This window comes from Podarcis pityusensis (genome assembly GCF_964106645.2).
Source record: "Podarcis pityusensis genome assembly, chromosome: 13".
NCBI classification, from domain to species: Eukaryota; Metazoa; Chordata; class Lepidosauria; order Squamata; family Lacertidae; genus Podarcis; species Podarcis pityusensis.
Genome location: NC_138038.1, coordinates 47,363,513 through 47,380,393, shown reverse-complemented (window position 1 = coordinate 47,380,393; position 16,881 = coordinate 47,363,513). Strand labels below are relative to the sequence as shown.

Genomic DNA, 16,881 nt, shown 5'->3' with positions numbered 1-16,881 from the left:
TTAAATGATGGATGCAGATTTGGTTTACAGATTAAAGAGATTTACTATTCATTCATATATATTTATACCACACTCTTCCTCCCAGAGCAGCAAATAAGCAAGAACAACATCTTGAAAACACTTCTGGGCAATTGTAAACTGATTCTATTAATTTATAGATGCCATACATAGAGATGCCCCTTCATGGATCACTGCCTTGCCGTGGCAGTTAGGGATATTGCCAGACAGGAGGATATAGCCAGTGTGAAACTTGGGTTGTTTCTGGGGGAGCAGTTGTATCGGGCTGCTCCAGCTCGCTACCTGGCGGATATCCACTACGTGGAATACCGCAGATTATTTACTGCAGCTAGGCTGAATGTTCTTGACTCGGCGGTTCTGAAGGGAAGATATGGAGGAGTCCCATATGACCAGAGATTATGCCACTGTGCATTGGGTGAGGTAGAATCCACAGAGCACATTTTACTGAGCTGTCCCTTCTACAACGATTTAAGACAGTATCTTATAACTCCATACTTACCCCAGCTCAGTTCCCGACAAAGAGGAAAGCAGACAGCATATCTGCTTAATAAGTCTTCTGGGAAAACAACTTTGTCAGTGGCTAAATTTCTTTTCCTGGCACTCAAGTGTCGGAAACGTATAACTGAATGCCTTGATGTGGGTTATCTGTGAGAGGTCTAGTACTGTGACCCTACATTATTTATGTACCCCTATGATGTTATAGTTTATAATTATTGTGTAATGTTTTATTTCTGACTATTGGTCGAATAAAGGAATTGCTATTGCCTTGCCGTGGCGAAGGGGCTTGAATAACTCAGAGAAGCTATGAGCTATGCTGTGCAGGGCCACCCAAGATGGACAGGTCATAGTGGAGAGTTTTGACCAAATGTGATCCACCTGGAGCAGGAACCGGCAAGCCACTCCAGTATCCCTGCCAAGAAAACTCCATGGACAAAGACAACAGGCATATAAAAGTTATGACACTGGAAGATGAGCCCCTCAGGTCGGAAGGCGTCCAACATGCTACTGAGGAAGAGCGGAGGACAAGTACAAGTAGATTCAGAGCTGATGAAGCGGCTGGGCCAAAGCCGAAAGGACGCTCAGTTGCGGATATGCCTGGAAGCGAAAGGAAAGTCCAATGCTGTAAAGAAAAATATTGCATAGGAACCTGGAATGTAAGAACCACAACCTTGGTAAGTTTGATGTGGTCAAAAATGAGATGGCAAGAATAAATATTGACATCCTGGGCATCAGTGAACTAAAATGGATGGGAATGGGCGAATTCAGTTCGGATGACCATCATATCTACTACTGTGGGCAAGAATCCCATAAAAGAAATGGAGTGGCCCTCATAGTCAACAAAAGAGTGGTGAAAGAAGTACTGGGATGCAATCTCAAAAAAGATAGAATGATCTCGATACGGATCCAAGGCAGACCTTTTAACATCACAGTAATCCAAGTTTATGCACCAACCACTGGTGCTGAAGAAACTGAAATTGACCAATTCTATGAAGACTTACAACACCTTATAGAAATGACACCACAGAAGGATGTTCTTCTCATTATAGGGGATTGGAATGCTAAAGTAGGGAGTCAAGAGATAAAAGGAACAGCTGGCAAGTTTGGCCTTGGAGTTCAAAACGAAGCAGGGCAAAGGCTAATAGAGTTCTGCCAAGAGAACAAGCTGGTCATCACAAACACGCTTTTCCAACAACACAAGAGACGACTCCACACATGGACATCACCAGATGGGCAGGATCGAAATCAGATTGATTATATTCTCTGCAGCCAAAGATGGAGAAGCTCTATACAGTCAGCAAAAACAAGACCTGCAGCTGACTGTGGCTCAGATCATCAGCTTCTTATAGCAAATTTCAAGCTTAAACTGAAGAAAGTAGGAAAAACCACAGGGCCGGTAAGATACAATCCAAGTCAAATCCCTTATGAATACACAGTGGAAGTGAGGAACAGGTTTAAGGATTTAGATTTGGTGGACAGAATGCCTGAAGAACTATGGATGGAGGCTCGTAACATTATACAGGAGGCAGCAACTAAAACCATCCCAATGAAAAGGAAATGCAAGAAAGCAAAGTGGCTGTCCAACGAGGCCTTACAAATAGCGGGAGAGAGAAGGCAAGCAAAATGCGAGGGAGATGGTGAAAGATACAGGAAATTGAGTGCAGATTTCCAAAAAATAGCAAGGCGAGACAAGAAGGCCTTCTTAAACGAGCAATGCAAAGAAATAGAGGAAAACAATAGAATGGGAAAAACCAGAGATCTGTTCAAGAAAATTGGAGATATTAAAGGAACATTTCGTACAAAGATTACCATAATAAAAAACAAAAGTGGAAAGGACCTAACAGAAGCAGAAGACATCAAGAAGAGGTGGCAAGAATACACAGAGGAACTATACCAGAAAGAAATGGATGCCTCGTATACCCCAGGTAGTGTGGTTGCTGACCTTGAGCCAGACATCCTGGAGAGTGAAGTCAAATGGGCCTTAGAAAGGGCAGTGGAAGTGATGATATTCCAGCTGAACTATTTAAAGTTTTAAAAGATGATGCTGTTAAGGTACTACACTCAATATGCCAGCAAATTTGGAAACCTCAGCAGTGGCCAGAGGATTGAAGATCAGTCTACATCCCAATACCAAAGAAGGGCAGTGCCAAAGAATGCTCCAACTACCGCACAATTGCACTCATTTCACACGCTAGCAAGGTTATGCTTAAAATTCTACAAGGCAGGCTTAAGCAGTATGTGAACCGAGAACTCCCAGAAGTGCAAGCTGGATTTTGAAGGGGCAGAGGAAACAGAGACCAAATTGCAAACATGCGCTGGATTATGGAGAAAGCTAGAGAGTTCCAGAAAGACATCTACTTCTGCTTCATTGACTATGCAAAAGCCTTTGACTGTGTCGACCACAGCAAACTATGGCAAGTTCTTAAAGAAATGGAAGTGCCTGATCACCTCGTCTGTCTCCTGAGAAATCTCTATGTGGGACAAGAAGCTACAGTTCGAACTGGATATGGAACAACTGATTGGTTCAAAATTGGGAAAGGAGTACGACAGGGTTGTATATTGTTTCCCTGATTATTTAACTTATATGCAGAATTCATCATGCGAAAGGCTGGGCTGGATGAATCCCAAGCCGGAATCAAGATCGCCGGAAGAAATATCAACAACCTCAGATATGCAGATGACACAACCTTGATGGCAGAAAGTGAGGAGGAATTAAAGAACATTCTAATGAGGGTGAAAGAGGAGAGCGCAAAATATGGTCTGAAGCTCAACATCAAAAAAACAAAGATCATGGCCACTGGGCCTATCACCTCCTGGCAAATAGAAGGGGAAGAAATGGAGGCAGTGAGAGATTTTACTTTCTTGGGTTCCACTATCAGTGCAGATGGTGACAGCAGCCAGGAAATTAAAAGACGACTGCTCCTTGGGAGAAAGGCAATGACAAACCTAGACAGCGTCTTAAAAAGCAGAGACATCACCTTGCCAACAAAGGTCCGTATAGTTAAAGCCATGGTTTTCCCAGTAGTGATGTATGGAAGTGAGAGCTGGACCATAAAGAAGGCTGATCGCCGAAGAATTGATGCTTTTGAATTTTGGTGCTGGAGGAGACTCTTGAGAGTCCCATGGACTGCAAGAAGATCAAACGTATCCATTCTTAAGGAAATCAGCCCTGAGTGCTCACTGGAAGGACAGATCGTGAAGCTGAGGCTCCAATACTTTGGCCACCTCATGAGAAGAGAAGACTCCCTGGAAAAGACCCTGATGTTGGGAAAGATGGCGGGCACAAGAAGAAGGGGACAACAGAGGACGAGATGGTTGGACAGTGTTCTCAAAGCTACAAACATGAGTCTGACCAAACTGCGGGAGGCACTGGAAGACAGAAGTGCCTGGCGTGCTCTGGTCCATGGGGTCAGAAAGAGTCGGACACGACTAAACGACTAAACAACAACACATGGAGAAACCGCTTTGTGGCATGTTGAGGGTTTCAACTGAGGATCAAACTGCACATTACACATCAATACAAAATCCTTGAAACATTTTTATTGTTATAAATAGCTCTGTGAGAGATGGGTGGACATTTGGATTGGGAACACTCTGCACAAAAAGGTAGTAAACTCTTTTCAGCCCATGATGATGATGATAATGTCATTATTATTGGGACAGTTTCCCATTCAGTTATATGGTGAATTGAGCCACTTTGTCATTGTTTTCATGTGGCTTCCACAACACTAATTATTTTTTATATCATCCACCCTTTGAAACGCCTTCTGGCTAAATATTAGACAGGTACCACCTCTGTTGTACTTTTGGTTGTTGGCATCAATTTGACTTGAGAAACAATGGAGAGGTGCACCTTTGTGGCTACAGTTGAACTGCTGGAAGTTTACAGCACTTGCTGTGGCCGTAGAGACCAATACAGGAGAGACAAGTTCTGTTGCAACTGGGGTAGATGAAGGCAACCGATTGCACTGCTGCAGATGCATTATGACACATCTTCTCTCTGTGTTCTTCCTAGTGGTCATTCCTCCTCTGGTCACTGCTATAGATGCATAACCTGACTGTTTGTCTCCAGGCACTGTGGTCATCTGCAAGGGATTCCCACGTGGTGGGTTTGATGTTGCCAAACTTCATGTCAGAATGGGCCTGGCACCTGAAGATAGCTCCCCATGGAACACAGCCTTGGGGATCCTGCCATCTTCTATTATGTGGACATGACCAAGCCAGCGTATACATCACGGAGACAGAAGTGTGGACATGCTGGCAATGTTTACTTGGGAAAGCACATGTTTCTTTGAGACTATCTGGCCATATGATGCCTTTTCAGTAGCTAGTGACGATCTGACTCTATCAACAAGCCTTTTAAGTAGAGGTCTTTCCAGTATGCATCTGTCCAGGAATTGGTTTTTAGATGCTTTTAGATGATTTACCTGTCAGAACATTTATGTTTAGCCACTCTGGACTCTTGGGGTAGGATATAAATTTAATAATAAGTATTACAAAAAGAATATGACAGCCTAGAATAGTTTTTTTTTATTTCAATATGTAATAATAATAATAATAATAATAATAATAATAATAATAATAATAATGGTTATTCCTTCTGAAACACGACTGTTGACATTCCTTAAGATTAAAATTTACTATTGGCCCTCATTTTCTCTCTCTCTTTCTGAGATGTATGTCTTAGAGGAGAGATAAGGAAACATTGCCCCGCACCATATCAGCCACTGCCAACATGGTCAGTGGTGGGAAAAGAGGGAAGCTGTATTCCAGCAGCACCTGGAACCCCACAGGCTCCGCATTCTTGGCAAAAAGAAATTGTAGCTTCACATTTCTTTGATAAAACTGCAGCTGACCGGCCATCTTTCATCAAAGCTAAAAGTTTCAGTCTTACTTTTCTTTTGGTGTTTGCTCACAATGGAAAATTTTATCTGTCACTTTTTCTGTCCCTAAGGAGCAGATGATGTAGCGGGATGGCTATCTAAGCAGGGTGACGTCGACCTTCTGGATTTCCTTACAAAATTTCAGATTATATGTCTACAGGAGACATGGTGTCTAGATCTCCATGTCCCCTCTTTACAGGGATACGAAGCCTTTGCTACCCCTGCGATAAAACCAAATTCCCGAGGCCGACCTAGTGGTGGTTTAGTCACTTTTGTTTCTACCAAGCTAAAGTGCAAGGCCCGGCAACAGCAGTGGGTGAAGAGTAACAATTTACAAATCTTACTTATTTCTAGCAGTGAAGGAGGAGATTTCCTTTGCTTTAATATATATATCCCTCCCATAGGCACCCCTCCCCAGTCGTCACAAATCTGGGAAGATTTAGAGCTATGTTTGGAGAAGGCTGAACTAGAACTCCCTGGCATGGATATCCTGCTGGCAGGTGATTTCAACGCCAGGATAGGAAATGACATTAATACGTACTGCTCTAAATCTCAGTTCCTGCCAGAGGCAGATTGGTTTATTCCCTGGTCCTCTGACGATAAGGTCTTGAATAAGGCAGGCATTACATTAATGGAGACTGCCTTCAAACATAATTTGTATAATTTGCATGGTACCCATATGGACAGGTCAGGGGGTTTCTTTTCTTTTCTTGGACCTAGAGGTGCGAGCGTTATTGATTATATCCTGGTCTCCCCAAAACTCTTGGAGAGGTCACAGGGCTTCAGGACTTTCAATAGAATTGAGAGTGATCATCTTCCTATATCAATTTCACTAATTCCCCGTGGTTTGGAGGATCCGCAATACCGCAATCACTGTGCAGACCCACCTCCAACTCTGGCCCTTCGTAGGCGTAAATGGAACAGCGACCTGGAATCTAAAATCAAACTACACCTGCATTCATCAGACTTACTGGCCTTGAGAGACCAGTGTATCTCATCTATTTCTGACCCCTTTTCAACATTTCAGCAGGTCTCAGAGTCGCTCTTCCCACTACTCACGAATTCCAACCCTCCCAAAAAACAAAACAACTCGAGGGCCTGGTTCGACAAAGACTGTAGGAATCTAAGATCTTTGCTTAGGAAATTACAAAATAAGGTAAAACAGGAAGGGACCCTGTCCTCATTGGAAAACCTGCACAGGTGGCGTTCTCATTATAAAAATACTCTAAAAATTAAGAAATCTCTCTACAGAAAGGAACAATGGGAGGCACTTGACAAAGCGATCAAATTGCGGGACGACAAAAAGTTCTGGGAAATAATTGCTCAGGGAGTTTCACCCAAAGGGAAAATTGTAACCAACAGTATTTCATCTAACTTATGGTACCAACATTTTTCCCGGCTATATACAGCTCCAAACATTGCTAAACCGAGCCAGTTTCCTCCTCTTAAAAACGATCTATTAATGGGCTGGGATCCTGTTACCGAATCAGAATGTTTACAGCTAATTAAAACACTCAAGAATGGCAAAGCTCCCGGTGAGGATATGATTCCTCCTGAGGTGTTTAAACTAAATGCCCAGTGGTGGGCTGCCATTTTGGCCCAACTTTTTACGGTAATAAATGATATATGCAAAATCCCAGAAAACTGGAAACTGAGCCTGGTAGCCCCCATCTATAAGAAGGGAGACCCCCAAGACCCCTCAAACTATCGCCCCATAAGTCTCCTGGACATTGTGTATAAACTTTATACTCGCTACCTGCTAAATAAATTGGTTGACTGGGCTGATCACTCTAACCTGCTTAATCCGGAACAGGCAGGGTTTAGAAAGGGCCATAGTACAACAGGCCATTGTCTGGTACTACAGACAATGATAGATAAGTATACAAAGGTACATAAGAGCAAACTTTTTGTGGCTTTTGTAGATCTCACATCCGCTTTTGATTCAATCTGTAGGGACAAATTATGGCAAAAACTATATGAAACAGATATTGATAGACGACTTCTCAAAATACTTAGAGAATTACATTCAGACACCACAGTTAAAATCAGAACTGGGATGTCAGGCAACTATACTGACCCACTGCCACTGGGGAAAGGGGTTAAACAGGGCTGTTTGTTAGCGCCGTTCCTCTTTAATTTCTATATAAATGACATTGTCCAACATATGGCAAAGTATAAGTCATCAGCTCCTGCCCTGGAAGGCAAACACCTGAATATATTACTATATGCTGATGACATGGCTGTCATGGCACTTACTCGAAGGGGCCTACATAGCATGCTGGAGGGGCTCGCAGCTTATTGTTCCCAAAACTCTCTAAAGATAAATTATGACAAAACAAAAATTGTGGTATTTACTAGAGCTCGCCACACATTTAGATGGTCTTTAGATGAACACAAAATTGAACAGTGTCTTTTTTTTAAATATCTTGGTATCACTTTCCAAGCTACATCTAGCTGGCTTGCCCACTTCAAGACTGTAGCCCTTCTAACACGTAGGACAATCGGTGCTCTGCTCAGCTTTTTTTATTCGAGGGGAGGGCAACTGGTGATCCCGGCACTAAAAGCTTTTGTTGGAAAAGTGATTCCCCAGATGCTATATGGAGTAGAACTCTGGGGATGGAATCAGAAGCTGTTAGAACGGCTTGAAATCTTCCAAAATTTTTACCTCAGAAGAATTCTAGGCCTCCCTCAGAGTACTCCGGCAGCTCTCCTAAGAGTGGAAGTAGGATTACCTTCTGTGTCTGCCAGGGCCCACTTAAGATTCCTGCGTTTTTTCACCAACCTCACAGATGCCCCGAACACCTTATTGGCTAAACAAACCTTTGTATCATTACAAAATAATACTACTTGGCATAAAAATCTACTGGATATCCTATCCAGATACAATCTACCTGAGTTTAATATCCTCAAATTGTGGAGCCCTGATAAAGTTCGGGAATGGATCTTTGAAAAAGACGCCTTTTTGGACTCCACAAAGATAAAAAACTCTGGGTTTTCCTACTGGTTTCCCCGAGTAAAAGCAGTCAAAATCTGTGCCAACTACTTGGTGGAGATCACTGATCCCACCCTTCGGAGAGCTTTCACTATGGCACGGTTTCAAACACTGCCAACTGCATATCTGACCGGTAGATTCACAAAAACCCCAGTAGAACATCGTTTATGCCCTTGCCTTATGAAAATTAAAGAGGATCTTACACATTACCTCCTCTATTGCCCCATCTACTCAGGCTTTAGAGACGCATTGCTGCAAATTATACCCAACTCTATAACCAATCCTGAAGATAGAGTAAAATTTTTGTTAGTTGATGCAAACCCACGTATTACCCATGTGGTAGCGGTTTTTGTGATGAAGGCCATGAAAGCCAGGGAAAGATTTATGGATGACAATGTAAAGACCCCTTCATCGTCTGTTTAACTCGTTGCTTGTTTTCCCTCTCTTTCTATTTTGTGGGATGAAGGTTTTGTTGGCGTAGTATGTAATGAATTTTAATATTTTTTAACTATTGTTGTGTTGATGTTTGTGTACAGGCATGGTCCTCACAATAAACGGATTTGATTTGATTTGATTTACTACCAAAACTGCTACTTACAGCCAAAGCAATGAAAAAGTAACTATCTCACCCAGCAATTATCCAAATCACTATACTTTGTTCTCTTCTCGGAACCTTCCCAGGTTTCCTAGAACTCAAGAAATCAGTCAATAAGCAAACCTCAAAGTGGTTATAAAGAAACCCCATGCTATTGGGAGCAGGACACAGGGATAATGCTCATATGTCACACACACACACACACACACACACACACACACACACACACACACAAAATATTGATTAGATTTAGGATCACAGAGTTGGCAATCCTGGCTAATAAGGTATACAGCTGTAACCCTTTGATTCTCAAATGCTGGTTGTAAAACATTCTTCTAAAGCTGTATTGACAGAGCTAGGAATTACCCAATGTAGCCTGTTCAAGTCATGCAGCTGCTCTGAATGGAAACAGGAGGTGTGTGTTTAGAGAAAAGTCTGACCACGAGGATGCTGTGGCTATTGATGTTATCTCTTCTCCCTTCTGCTGTGTGCAAAGTAGATACTCTTAGGTGTCCCATGAATTATCCATTCCCTGCTCCACATCAGTGGTACCAACCAGGTGGCTTCATCATCGGTGGGATTGCTTCTCAGGTCTATTATGTCTTCAATGAAGTTTCCTTCAAGGAGCACCCTTCACAGAATATGTTTGATGTTCCATTGTAAGAGCCTTTCCCCTCTTTGCATCATTCCAAATCTCCTTTGCTTTTGTGTCATGTGTTTTAGATTGCAGATCTGAAAACAGATATTGTCATAGTTATTTTTTCAGGTGCTGTGGTAATCTGGGCAAAAAATTCAAATGATAAGACTAGAGCCATGTCTAAAGTTGTCTTTCAATTTCTCAAAAGTTTTCTTCCCACATTAAACAATCCTAAGTTTTCCTGCATTTGCAGGGAACTTTAGTAATTTTTCAAGGTATGAGGTTAAGCTTATCTCATTGTTGTGCAGTGGACAATATGTGTGTATAGATTTTATTTACAAATCTATTTTAAATATATATTTATATATAATTAATTTATAAAAAATATCAAAGTAGCTTACAAAGTAGCTTACAAGAGAGCCAGTGTGGTGTAGTGGTTAAGAGCGGTAGTCTCGTAATCTGGGGAACCGGGTTCGCGTCTCCGCTCCTCCACATGCAGCTGCTGGGTGACCTTGGGCCAGTCACACTTCTCTGAAGTCGCTCAGCCCCACTCACCTCACAGAGTGTTTGTTGTGGGGGAGGAAGGGAAAGGAGAATGTTAGCCACTTTGAGACTCCTTAAAGGGACTGAAAGGCGGGATATCAAATCCAAACTCTTCTTCTTCTTCTAAATCAGAAATACATAAAACCAAGCAGTAAGCAAAGTTAAAAGCCATATTAAAAAGCTAAATGTGTGCATGTTTTTCTTTCTAGTAAACATTTATACAATGCTTTCAAATTGCCTCCTCTGTGGAAGGAGATAACTCATGTTGTATTTCCCTGAGTTTTAAAATAATGTTGGAAGATGGTGAGTCTGGCTGGTTAGCCCCTGGGAATAGTGGTCTTGCTGATTTTTTTTATTTTTATAAAGGAATATCTTTCATTTTGCCTAAATAAACAATTTCTCCCCTTTAGATAAATAAATAAAAGTACTTTATAATATGTAGCAATCGACAACTTTCAGGAGTATAGTAGACTGTCTCCCAAGATTCCCACTGGGGAACCAAGAGAACTGAGAAGGTCAAGAAAGAAATTGATAGCATGTGTTTCAAAGTGTTAGGCATGCTCTGAGAGAGCATAATCTTTATATGAACTGCACTGAGTTTATTAGCTTAGAAACATCAATGACATTTAAAATAATTTCAGGTCAATCTTAATCAGTTTGTGCTAAAAATGGCATTGTGGCAAATTGATCTCATATTCTAAAGTTGCACATTAATTATCTTTGCTTACAGTGTAGTAACAAAATTCTACCAGCACATTCTTGCCTTGGCATTTGCCGTGAAAGAGATAAACGAGAACCCCAAGTTTTGTCCTAATATCACTCTCGGCTTCCACATCTATGATAGCTACTATGATGCCAGAATGACCTATCGTACCACTCTTGACCTGCTCTTCCAATCACATAGATTTGTTTCCAACTACAAATGTGACACCCAGAAAAATCTCATAGCCATCATTGGGGGACTAAGCGCTGACACCTCCTTCCATATGGCAGACACAATTGGCCTCTACAAGATTCCACAGGTAGGATCTCTGAAAAGGTATAAAAAAAATGCCTTACCATTCTGGGAGTCATTTTGAACTTTAGAAAAAGGAAGGGTTTTTGAATGACATTTAAATCTGATTTTTTTTAATTGACGCTGCGGTTATTATTATTATTATTATTATTATTATTTCAGATTGCAGAGCTTTAAGTTGACCTGAGCTTTCTGTAACTCCACCCCATCTGGTTTAAAGTGGGTCTAGTACATCTCTGTGCATCCCCCTACAAGCGCCATTTTCCTTAGCATTCCATTTCTAGCCAATCCATTCCCATCTCCATGTCAGCCATAAGGAGGACACATGCTTGCTCCATGAACAAATCTGGGGCTGGAAATTACAGCTCCCAACCTCCTCCCCTGCCACACTCACTGAAACAAAAGGGAAATCATTGCCTTCTAACATCATTCTGTCACATGCACTTACTACCTCAATTCTTTTGAAGTCGTTGCTTTTTCTTCAACTTCATCCCAAGCTTCCTGGCCCTTTTTTTGCCTTCCTGGCCCTTTGTCCCTTCCTTGTCTGTTCTAGTTATCTGTTTTCCTCCATTCATTTACTTTTTTATTTCCCCCTTTCCTTTCAGTTATAAAAACCTTTTGGGAGTGAGTAGGGGCCATTGTTTTGTTTTGTTTTGTTTTGTTCTTGTTTATATTTGCTATTTTGTGTTTTTATTTCACATTTTTATGCTGAAAACACCCCGAGATCTTCAGATGAAGGCCCATAACTAACTAACTTATTGGATTTAACCCACAAATTCCTTAAAATGTTTTTTTTTTTAAATAAACAGGCATCTGCTGCTAAACAATCTCTTTAACATACTTACATTTTCTTTTAGCTCACATATGGATCATTTCCCCCAGACAAAAATTATGGAAGTCAAGGACCATTTTACCGCATGGTGCCCAATGAAGCCCATCAGCATATGGGGATTATCAGTTTGCTTAAGCATTTCAGATGGACTTGGGTTGGGCTCTTCACTGTCGATGATAATAGTGGAGAACATTTCTTGAAGACCCTGGAGCCATTACTTTCCCATAATGGAATCTGTTTAGCCTTCACACAAAGAATCCCACAAATACCCCGTTTTGATGACTTGGATGAAGTTCGTGATATAGTTTTAAATATTTATGTTCATTTAACAGATGACAAAGCCAATGTATTTATGATGTATGGAGAATCTCTGACAATAATATGGCTCAGAAGTATTCTATTTCTAAGCGATCCTGAAAATAAGGAAATATCATCATTTAAAAAGGTGTGGATTATAACAACTCAGATTGATTTCATATCAACAGTATTTCAAAGGAGTTGGGGCCTTCAGATCTTCCAAGGTGCTATTTCCTTCACAATTCATTCACAAAATCTCCTGCAGTTCCAAGAATTTCTTCAGGGAATAAGACTTTACTGGTCACAGGGAGATGGGTTTTTCAAGGACTTCTGGGAGCAAGCATTTGATTGTACATTTCCAAATCCCAGTGTGCCAATAGAGGTCAATGACATGTCTACTGGGGAGGAAAGGTTGCAGAGTCTTCCAGGATCTGTATTTGAAATGAGCATGACTGGCCACAGCTACAGTATCTACCAGGCTGTTTACGTTGTGGCTCGTGTTTTGCAAGGCATATACTTGACTAGCTTAAAGAAAAGGGCAACAGGAATCAGTGGAATATTAAAAATTCAAGATCTGCAGCCTTGGCAGGTAATGTATTTGAATTGAAGAGTAGCAAAATATCGGACAATTTCGATGAACAGATTTGTTGTTGTTGTTTAGTCATTTAGTCGTGTCTGACTCTTCGTGACCCCATGGACCAGAGCACGCCAGGCACTCCTGTCTGCCACTGTCTCCTGCAGTTTGGTCAGACTCATGTTTGTAGCTTCGAGAACACTGTCCAACCATCTCATCCTCTGTTGTTCCCTTGTGCCCTCCATCTTTCCCAACATCAGGGTCTTTTCCAGGAAGTCTTCTCTTCTCATGAGGTGGCCAAAGTATTGGAGCCTCGGCTTCACGATCTGTAATTCCAATGAGCACTCAGGGCTGATTTCCTTAAGAATGGAATGTTTGATCTTCTTGCAGTCCATGGGACTCTCAAGAGTCTCCTCCAGCACCATAATTCAAAAGAATCAATCCTTTGGCGATCAGCCTTCTTTATGATCCAGCTCTCACTTCCATACATCACTACTGGGAAAACCATGGCTTTAACTATGCGGACCTTTGTTGGCAAGGTGATGTCTCTGCTTTTTAAGATGCTGTCTAGGTTTGTCATTGCCTTTCTCCCAAGGAGCAGGGGTCTTTTAATTTCGTGACTGCTGTCACCATCTGCAGTGATCATGGAGCCCAAGAAAGTAAAATCTCTCACTGCCTCCATTTATTCCCCTTCTCTTTGGCAGGAGGTGATGGGCCCAGGGGCCATGATCTTCATTTTTTTGATGTTGAGCTTCAGACCATATTTTGCGCTCTCCTCTTTCACCCTCATTAAAAGGTTCTTTCATTCCTCCTCACTTTCTGCTATCAAGGTTGTGTCATCTGCATATCTGAGGTTGTTGATATTTCTTCTGGCGATCTTAATTCCGGCTTGGGATTCATCCAGCCCAGCCTTTCGCATGATGAATTCTGCATATAAATTAAATAAGCTGGGAGACAATATATAGCCTTGCCGTACTCCTTTCCCAAATTTTGAACCAATCAGTTGTTCCATATGCAGTTCTAACTGTAGCTTCTTGTCCCACATAGAGATTTCTCAGGAGACAGATGAGGTGATGAACAGATTGGTAAAAAGTAAAAGGTTGATCACAATTGCCAGAAACAAGTAGCTGCTGAAATGTTATTGCATATCTCATTCACTGAAAAATATTTACTATCAAACAACTGATTCATGCTTGGTCTTTGTTAGAAGATGCTACATAAGTATAGGTAAATAATATCCCTAAAGAATGGTGGCAGATTATATGGCATTTTATCAAAAACTCTATATTGTTATTTTCCTTTCATGTATTTTGTCTCTTAGCTGCACCATTTTTTCCATGACATTTCATTTAACAACTCAGCTGGAGAAAGAGTATCATTTACTGATAAGAGAGAAATGCGAGGTGGATTTGACATTATGAACATGGTCACATTCCCAAATAAGTCTTTCATTCAATTGAAAATAGGATCGGTGAATCCCTATGCTCTTGATGGAAAAGAATTTATCATTCATGAGGACAAGATTATGTGGCCCAAAGGTTTTAAACAGGTCTGGCATCTGGGGTCATTCAGGTGTCTTCAGATGGGTCATTCAGGGGTCTCAACATAACTATCACTGATTTCTTTCATAAACGCATGGAAATAATTTTGGTACCAGCTGGATGCAATTATGAACTTCCCAAACAAAACTGATCTTTTATTTTAATAATGTTTACTATGCCACATGTCAGGGAACTGACATCAGAGCAGAGGGGAGAGGCGAGGCTCCCAGATTCTGCAGGAGAGGGAACGAGTAAGGGAAGAGATAGAACGTCATCTGGGGAAGGAAGTCCAGGTGACACCAAGAAGAAGGGAGAGGCAGAGAGCATCTCGGAGGTGAGGCTCCGAGACTCTTCCAGTGAAGTCAGTGAGGAGGGCGGAGGACCACCACTCGGCACGCCCACTCTGCGCAGAAGGCTTCCGCGCAGAGAGGCGAGGCGAAGGTTGTCCGTTAAGGAATTCTTATGCTGGAGGAAATTTAGGAGACGCCCACTCACGGATTCTGCTAGCAACTGAGCAGCAGCGCCAAGGACTGCTCAGTCAGAGAAAGACACAACCCCCCCCCAAGCAGTTTGGAACGGCTGGAGGTTTACACACAAGCAACCCCATTTCCCTTGACAGCCACATTTATACATGGCAATGCTTACATTATATAGATAAAAAAAATGAGGCGAAAATAGTTGATATCCCTTTTAAATGGTAAGTGGGCATAGCACTTTGGAAGGGCACATTTTAATAGATAGGTAGTGCTGTAACTTTCCATTGATTTGACTTCACCCCGAAGGTCCACTCTTCCATTGTCTCCTGACACAGATCATTGCTGACCAAACCCTAACCATTTCTGTATTCCTAAAGTGTTATTACCGCTCACACAGTCTGGCTTAGAAAAGTGACTTGGGCTATGTTTTCGATGTGTATCAGCATTAGTGATGCACTGCCATATAATGTAGATTGTCTATCATTTGCCGGTGCCCCCCCCCCCCATCCTTCTTCTTCACCATATGCAATTTTAGGTAAAGTGATCACCATTGATGAGGCCAAGTAGGTTTTTTCTCGCCTATGATTGTCTTGATGGTTTGGGTGGGGGAGGGATTTTCCAACTTCATTGGAAACCTTACAAACAATACTGGGTGGGTACAGTTAGTGGAGGCAGTCTGGTAAGTGCATCTCAGATGAATTCTGGTTCCAGAGACTTTTCCAAAGGCTCTATTCCCTGTGTGGATGACTTTTACATTAACTCGTGTCTTTAGCTTGCTGGTGTTGGCCTCAAAGTGTCTGTGAATCATGAATTCTTCACTCTATCATGACAGGCTTAGGAGCTTGAGGAAAATTTTAAATATTTCCCACACATGGTCTTTTCTCTATGCAATTTTCTCTGTGCCAAAACTCTTCCTGGGTCTTATGGATATACAGTTAGAAAATGACCATGGAACTTTGCTACAATATAGGATTATGGCTGCAAGACTTTTTATATGGACAAAGATGGAAGGAACCATTATCCTAACAATGGAATAGCTGTTAAAACTAATTATAACATTTTGATTTGAGGATAGAAGGTAATGTTTCTGTACAGAAAGTGGCTTTCTAGGAGTTTTATTGGAGTGGGTAAAGTGAATATTGTTTATTTATAGCAGACATAGGAAGAACCAGAAGTCAGTTACATTCTAAATTTTATTACTCTCTCTCGTTTAACCTCTTTTCTATTTCTTTTTCTTTGTTTCTCTCTTTCTCTTTCTTTATCCATTTCCTACTCCCACATCTCTTTATGTTTTTATTGTATTCAGATGAAAGTCTTAGTTTGGACAAAAAAAGAGAGCGAAGATATTTGATATTAAGTTTTGTATTTTTATCTATAAACCCTCATAAAGTTTATTTAAAAACCCCTCTCCAAAAAAATAAGATAATTTCCTGTTGATAGGTGGTGCCTGTTTCTGTGTGCAATGACTACTGTCACCCCGGTAATCGGAAGAAAAGGAAGGAAGGGCAGAAATTTTGCTGCTACGATTGTGTTCCATGTCCAGATGGGAAGATTTCAAACCAGAATGGTAAATGGGTTACAGATGCTTCAGGTTACAGACTCCGCTAACACATAAATAGTACCTCAGGTTAAAAACTTTGCTTCAGGGTGAGAACAGAAATTGCACGGCGGCCATGCAGCGGCATAAGGAGGCCCCGTTAGCTAAAGTGGTATCTCAGGTTAAGAACAGTTTCAGGTTAAGAATGGACCTCGAGAACGAATTATGTTCTTAACCCGAGGTACCACAGTATTGAATAACACTGGTTGGTTTAGGAAAGTCACAGCTCCGAGACAGAGGAACCGAAGATTTGGGAGCTGTTGGGAGTAGAGCCAGGTGAGACAGAGCATCCAGCTGACACGAAATCACTGGAGAGCATTTTTGACCCTCTTCTCCAAGAACTCAGCATTCATTGAGGGTTCATTGAGCAAAGACTCAGAGAC

General features: G+C 41.5%; 1 protein-coding gene across 1 annotated transcript in view; it reads left to right on the top strand.

The window, feature by feature from the left end:
- Positions 1–16,407, top strand: part of LOC308461694 (extracellular calcium-sensing receptor-like) — a 47,424-nt gene extending 31,017 nt beyond the window's left edge. The window contains exon 4 of the mRNA XM_080978827.1: positions 16,342–16,407. Within this exon, the coding sequence (XP_080834953.1) occupies positions 16,342–16,367 (26 nt within the window). The 3' untranslated portion in view covers positions 16,368–16,407. The remainder of the gene's footprint in view (positions 1–16,341) is intronic.
- The last annotated feature ends 474 nt before the right edge of the window (positions 16,408–16,881 follow it).